The 7870-nt window shown below is 37.6% G+C and overlaps 1 protein-coding gene across 1 annotated transcript in view; it reads right to left on the reverse strand.

Moving 5' to 3' along the window:
• Positions 1-6957, reverse strand: part of PAPSS2 (3'-phosphoadenosine 5'-phosphosulfate synthase 2) — a 44311-nt gene extending 37354 nt beyond the window's left edge. The window contains exons 1-2 of the mRNA XM_065407675.1: positions 6824-6957; positions 6179-6314 (exon numbers count right to left, since the gene is read on the reverse strand). Coding sequence (XP_065263747.1) covers positions 6179-6314; positions 6824-6957 — 270 coding nt within the window. The remainder of the gene's footprint in view (positions 1-6178; positions 6315-6823) is intronic.
• Positions 6958-7870: the final 913 nt, after the last annotated feature.

Raw genomic sequence — 7870 nt, forward strand, 5'->3', positions numbered from 1 at the left:
TTGCTGTCAAACATACAGAAGATAAATACAGCAGAAGTACAGTAAAGCAATACAAAACTTTTTCTAGTTGGGTAGATTGAGAGGACATGACAAGACAGACTGTTCACCAGGAAATACTGATTTAATCCAGAATGATTCATCATCTTAAAACTGGCTTGGGAAGTCAGATCTGAAACATTAACAACTAGAGTGAAACCAAGAATGTCATAGCCAGAAGTCAAACATTGACATCTTGAGAATAAATCTTTGAAAAGATTCTAAACCCAAATTTTTAGCCACAAAAAGTGGACACTATGACAAAAGAATGTTTCTTGACACTTATGTTTCAGTCAGTGGTGCAGCTTTGGGGGGGGAGGGGGGAGGAAGAGATAGTTTAATGAGAATCTAAGCTATTTTAAAAACACTTTCATTTCTAGCTCTTAAAATGGCCAAGTAAACCTTTTAAATGTGACTCGGAGGTAACCTATGTAGTGCAGGCTGAGTCTGAGATAGAGAGTCCAAAACAATAACTGTAGGAGAGGCATGAACTTCCAACCATCATCTCAAAGCAGTGTTAACTCTGAACTCTAACTACTGCAGGAGGACAATTTAATGTCAGTGTTGTTAAATATTTATTTCACAGTCTAGATAGAGGAGGCAGGATCGAGGACCTGAGCCTCTCACTTCAAATCCTAGGAGGCCTGAGTGAAGGGAGCCAATTTTGGAACCTGAAGACAAATCTGTATTAAACAATTTTACCACGTTTGCATACTGTTGCAAACAACTGAGTTAGCTAACACAATGCTGCCTATGACTGAGTAGTCAGTGTACATCAGGACAAACTGTGTTCAACACTTGGTCAGTTATCTCTAATTCATCCTGTTCCAGTAACGTCCAAACATGTCAAAACTTTCTTGTGTAGACACGGACTAACTTGGATACATTTGGGGAAGGCAATAAAAAAGCTGGCAAGTGCCACCTCCAACTTCACATCTCTGGATAACACCCTTGCAGGCAGGACATGGAATGGAAACAACAATGCCCACTCTGATGAATTAGATCCTCCTGACCATGGATATCTATTCCCATACAACTAGATCTGTCCATGATGCTATCAAACATAATATACTATAATCCTATCTCAAAGATGCAACAGGGATTAATGGAAAAGATCAGATGGTTCCAATCTTTTTAAGAGAGACAAGATGGGTGAGACAATGCCTTTTACTGGATCAATTTCTGTTGGTGAAAGAGACAAGCGTTTGAGTTTACACAGAGCTCTTCTTCAGGTCAGGGAAACTAGAGTGTCACAGCTAAATACAAGGTGGAAAAGATCATTTAGTGTAAGTAGTTAACACATACTTCAAGCGACCATTCAAGGCGAAGTGATCTGTTAACACCTTGCCAGTCATAGGCAGAAAAGGTGGGGGCAGGGGGAAGCAGCTGGAGGGGGTTGTTAGTGGGTTATAAATTATTGTAATAAGCCATAAATCCAGTGTCTCTATTCAGTCCATGATTTTTAATGTCTAGCAAAGTTATAAATGTAAGCTCCCAGGCTTGTCTTTTGAAAGCGTTGTGCAAGTTTCTTTGAGGATGAGGACTGAGAGGTCAAATATAGAGGGATCATTTTGTGAAAATGGCTGAGCCATTACAAACATTGAATCTATCTCCCCTTGTAAGTATTCTCACACTTGCTTCTTATCAACTGTCTGTACTGGGCTATCTTGATTATCACTTCAAAAGTTTTTTTCCCTCTTACTTAATTGGCCTCTCAGACTTGGTAAGACAACTCCCACCTGTTCATGCTCTCTGTATGTGTGTATATATATCTCCTCAATATATGTTTCACTCTATATGCATCCGAAGAAGTGGGTTGTAGCCCACGAAAGCTTATGCTCTAATAAATTTGTTAGTCTCTAAGGTGCCACAAGTACTCCTGTTATTTTTGCGGATACAGACTAACACGGCTGCTACTCTGAAATTTGTGAAAAGTGTTCACCTACAGTGATGTGGTATTTTTGTCTTTTATCATTTTCCTGTGTAAGTTCATGCAAGAGTGTAGTGATTGTCTGGTTTCACTCACATAGTTGTCATTGGGGAATTTAGTGCAGTGGATGAAGTACATTACATGTTGTGATAGGCATATGTAGGACCCACGGATCTTGAAAGGTGTGTTGTGTGGGGTATTCATCATTGTAGCAGTGGAGAGATGTCTGCCGGTTTGGATCTGTTATTCTGGCAGGATCTAGTGTCGCTTTGAGTTGGTGTGTCCTGGTCTGTGAGCAGCTTGCTTCTGATTATGAGTTTGGAGAGGTTGGGGGGTGTTGACGGCCAGAAGAGGGGGTTGAGGAAAGATTTCTTCTAGGATGGGGTCCCCATCAAGTATGGGCTGTAGTTGTTTGATGATACCATGTATAGGTTCCAGTGTGGGGTGGTAGGTGACAACTAAGGGTGTGCGGTCGGAAAAGATTTTATTTCCGTTTTGAAGCAAGTTAGTTAAAAGAGGGAACATTCATGGGAACATTTTTTTTTCCAATATCCATATACTGCTAAGGATAATTTCTACTTGGCATACGAGATGGGCAAATGGAATAATTTTCTACTCTTAACTGACAAACGATTAATACACCTACAATATCTGAGGACCTTTGAACAACTCCTCTGCTATGTACTGAGAGTTGACCTATTGCACGAACAACTAAGAAAGTGTACTAGCTGCTTTGCAAGGCATCCTGGACCTGGAACCTTATCACTGGTCTGAAGCATTAGATGCACAAGTTGTCTTTCATAAACTAATCTGCACAGGGCCCACTTCTGCCATCCTTAATCACATTGAATAGTACCTTACTTCATGAGAAGTCCCATCTCAAAGAAAGATACTACTTGATGTGAGTTAGAGTGTCAGAAATAACTGGACTCACAGTGAGCCCACCTCTCTCTGTCTGCCACCCCCATCGCAAAATCCTAGATCCAATATTAGTTTAATTACCTAAAAAACACAAGTGTTTCCGTGGAAAAAATCCTTTTCATTTTGGGAGGACAATATTTGTAATTAGAATACAGTTTTTTTCCCCATTAGTTTAGAGAGAAAGGGTTTTTTTTTAAAATGTACTAATAGTTCTATAATTTCCCTCATTCCTGTCCCCACCGCTCTGCATATCTCAGCATATAATATCTGGCTCATGTGCAGGGCCTGGAAAGGAGCCAGACAGTAAGTGCCACAATAGTGGCAGTCTAAGAAAATCTATTCCAAATAGGCTCTCCCACATGAAAATATATTACACAGCTGTCCCAGAACTAGGCCAGCAGAGAAATATTCTTTGCAGCATAATATTAACACCACATTAGTTGTGCATCTATCTCAGGGAAGAAAAGAATCAATCTTGTAAGAATACATTTAACACATGATTGGTAATTGGTAATGCACATAATTGTGAGCAAACTGAAAGGCAAATTTTCCAGTGCAAACATTGACTGTGTGGCCTTTTTATTAGACAAGCAAAACTACATTTTAAGGTCCCAATCTTGCAAAGACCTATATTCATGCTTAACTTTGTGCACAATATGTAGCCCCACTGACTTCAATGGGTCTACTCACAGTGCACACAGTCAAGTATGTGTGAGAGCTACTGATAATGCATAAAGATATGCATATGTATTAGTCTGCTGGATCTGGGCCTAATTTTGCAATGTTATTCAAAAACAAACTGATAAAGCACAATGGACGGGATATTGCAGACAGAGCCTCCAATGTCAAAAAAAAAAAAGCTTTTAAAACAGTTTGAGCAACTCAGTATTAATTGACAAATAATAAAAACAGCCCATTTAATTAGATAAGGCCTTGATTTCAGCAAAAGTAATGGATGGAGTTCCAGCTGGGGTGGTTTAGCCCCAAATCCTGTAAAGATTTAAACACATACTTACCTTTAAGTATGAGAATTTCCCCACTAAAGCCAGTGAGACTGTTCTCATGCTTAAAGTTAAGCATGTACTTAAATCTTGCAGAACTGGGGCCTAACTTTGCAAATACAGTTACATTTTTGTTGCATTTTTTTCCACAAGATTTCTATTAGAAATATTCTTTTCAAAATACTGTAGAATTTCACATTTTATCCCACAACCAATTTTTTAACATTGGAACATTTTAACATGTGAAATATTTTTTTAAAATAGATTTTGGCCTCAATCCTGCTCCCACTGAAGTCAGTGGGAGTTTTAGTGCTCAGGTTTTAATGAAATGCTGAAGTACATTGACATTTTTTCTTTTAAACTGCAAAACAAGTTAATTCTGCCACCAATTCTCCATCTTATGCTCATACAAATATTCCTTAGTCACATGATTAATCTCAGTGATGTCAATTGGACTACTATGTGAGTGTTCACAGATTTCAGCCCTTACTTTGTTGAAAACTGTTTAAAACACTATTATATTTTCCAGTGTATTTTAGCATTTCAATCAGAATCTGAAATTTTGTATAATTTCTCAACAGCTATGTCTAAAAAATATAACTTTCCTTTTGAGACAAAGCACTACTGAACTCAATACCCTCATAGGTATTTTTATAAGTATCACATCATAAGGAAAAACATTACAACAACATTAGAAACAATTTTAAACATTTATAGCTAAAAGGAAACTAAACATAAAAATACATCCAGAAACTATAATTAAATTTATTTTTAATCAAGAACTATTTGCAGCTTTGAGTGTTCATAATGTTGCACAAATATCCAAGAACCAATAAAAGCACAATTAAATTAATAAAACATTTTTATAAGAAAATAATTTTCTTTTAAGAACATTACAACAGGGCCACTCCTTCAGCCCTTGTCTTGTGAGTGGTCCCATTGACTTCAGTGAAAAGAGAGTGCACAGCACCTCCCAGGAGATGCACTTTATCTCAAGTGCTCAGACCCACAGAAACCAGGGTTTCAAGATTGAGTCCATAGTTTCTTGTGAAGTACCAAGTTAGTTTTTTATGCTTCTTAAATCTGCTCCAAGCTCTATAAGCCCGTCCAATAAACACTTTCCAAAAATGAGCTGTGACAGAAGTTTTGCTCAGAAAATGAAACTAGTTCTGGCTTTTTGAAAAATTCACATGATGTCAAAAACCAAACCAAAACAAAAAACCAAATCCCATCTGCCCATGCATTTGTGCACTTTTTTTTGCCTGAAAGCAAAACAATCAAAATGTCTCTGTGCTGCTGAAATAAAACCTATTTCAGCAAAGGGGGTGACAAGGGCTAAAATTCAAAGGGTAAATTCTGCTTGTTGCAACTGTAAACTGAATCTTTCGCTAGTAATCAGTCATTATGGACAAATATCAGACCCTGGAGACTCAGTATGGTTCTGACAACCCACAAGTTTGTTTTCCAAAACACTAGCATCAACGGGACTACTTGAATATGTAAGGACTACACAAGTGAGTAAGAGTTTCAAGATCAAACTTATTCTCTCCCATGGAAACAACCTTGGGAAGGGATGAAATTACACCAAAAATTTTGCAAATTTCAGTTCACAGAGCTCCATCATTACCAGTGGGACAGGAGCTGCAGTTCCAGAGGGCATGATCCTCCAAATACACAGTTGTTCCAATATTTGTGGGGAAATCCCACTTACCTCAGGACATTTACAAAGGAGGAGGAAGCCCTGAAGAGCACAGGCTCTTCCTTGTTCCTACAAGGGCCTTCTCTCGCCTCCCTAGTAGCACAGATTCTTCTAACCTCTGCTTCCCTTACACATTTAATAGATAATTATCGGCTAGTATATGTGCACCTCTCATTCCCTCCACTCCTAAATGAGGAGGGGATAATTTGGACATACTACTTGTCAATCAATCCCTTCTGTGCTAAAAGGCTCACAGCTAGCTGAGCCACACAGTGATCTGCCACAGCCCACCCTGCATAAGGACTAATTGATTCTAGGGGCTCAGTTAGCATTACTCATCAACAGCAAAGTAAACTGCTGAACTGGGATCCCATTTTTTAATTCAGTGCTCTGAACTGAGTGGCCCCACACTTGTTCTTTGGCACAATTTAACTTTTTATGCTTGTTAATTTTGGCTCTACTACACCAATCTTTTTCCTCTACCAAGAACGTAACACTAAGGCTTTTAAAGAGACCAACAAAGACATCCTGGTTACCTGAAATAAGAAGTCTTTCAGCTTAGAGACAGACAGTTTGAAATGCAAACATTACTGTACTAACACATGGGTTTTTCATATCAGTGTTCTCCAATATTTTAGTCTTCAAGAATTTCTGACCCTGTTTCGTGGCACGAATTTTGAATGCAACAAGAATTCTTATATCTTGTTCATGCATCCATAAACAATTTCTATAAAAAGAAAGAAAAAAAGTACCTCCTCATGTTCCAGTCACCTTGCAAATGAAAAGCACATTGTGGTGTTTTCTTGAAATCAGTCTAATGAAGGAGATTAAAATCAGCCTTGCTAAATCTCACCCTCCCAAGTTACTTATGAGACAGTAATAACACTACTTTTTTCATTAACGTGGTAAAATTGGGAGTAACTTTTGTGCTTGGACTCTCATTTTCAGGATATTTTACAAGACTGGATTAAATGGACAGAGGTCATTTAATAAATACACTTTGTTCTCTTCCCAAAAATGCAACAGGCAGCTGTGTGAAAGAAGATTATAGAAAGATGTGTCCAGTGAATATTTTGCCAAACACAGAACCGTGTAAGTGTTTGACAAATTCCATAGTAAATTCTGATGGGGCCACTTTTTTTCTTATTAATTAAAAGCAACACTTTTAAATTAGCTCTGCAAATAACCCTACTTTGACAGATACCCCATGTCCTTCACATAAATAACGGATTTTACCTCAGGAATTGAAACCTGCTATGGTCTAAGGTCTGGAACCTGTTATATTCTGGATCAGTTTCAATAAGTCCCTGCTGGTCCAGAGGGACAAGTGACAATGTTAAAGTTGGTGACCGCATAGTAAGAGGGGACATGTTAGTCAAGTTGCTTAATACACTAGTGAAAAGTGCTCAGATTGTATGGTGATGAGCTTGGTATAAAAACCTATAGAAAATAGAATAGAATAGAGAAGGTCGGTCAAGCACTTCTATTTAACATTTCATATAATACAGGAGTAAGGGGCCTTCCAATGAAAATGAAAGGCAACAAATTTAAAATTTAAAAGTGATAGAACTAACTTTGTCACTGAGCTGTTATAGTTTCTCTAAAAGAAAAACATCTCGTTAAGAAAGCGGCAAACTGTGCATCAGTCTTTCACAATTTAGTAGGAAAAATAAATAAGATTGAGGTACAAATTTTAACTTTAACTTGAGCTATTTGTTAATTTTTGGTTTAAAAATAAATCTCAAGTGAGAACTTAAAAATAAATCTGTCCTCTGCACTTGGAAAGTCTGCATTACAGCTCCATAGGGGTAGTCTTGGGTCAGGGAGCAGACAGAAAAAAAAAGTGATTCTGGTACCTTAAGGATTTTAAGACAATGAAGTTGATTTATGCGAATAGACCTTTCCCTTAATATAAAGTTATAACCATTGACTTACACAATCCCACGGTAAACAAACCACTGATATCTCTTATCATAGCTATGCACGCACTGCTTTGTTTAGAACAGAGCGCATAGAATTTGGCCCTGCATCAAATGTCACTTAAAGATCATTTAATTTATAATACACTGTGAGATTAAGATAAATGCCTTGCTGCTAAACAAGGTTACACCTTGTTTAATTACAAGATGTAGTAAGTTTACTGTTTGCTATTCTCCTTTCTAAGCTTTAACTTCAGAGTTACCTTACACACCAAGTGGAGGAAAGGGGAAGCTGAATTTACATACATACTTAAACTGGAATTTCAAATTTGAACCTTTATATCCATCCAAAGATTTGAATTAC

This window comes from Emys orbicularis, chromosome 7, assembly GCF_028017835.1.
Source record: "Emys orbicularis isolate rEmyOrb1 chromosome 7, rEmyOrb1.hap1, whole genome shotgun sequence".
Classification (NCBI taxonomy): Eukaryota; Metazoa; Chordata; order Testudines; family Emydidae; genus Emys; species Emys orbicularis.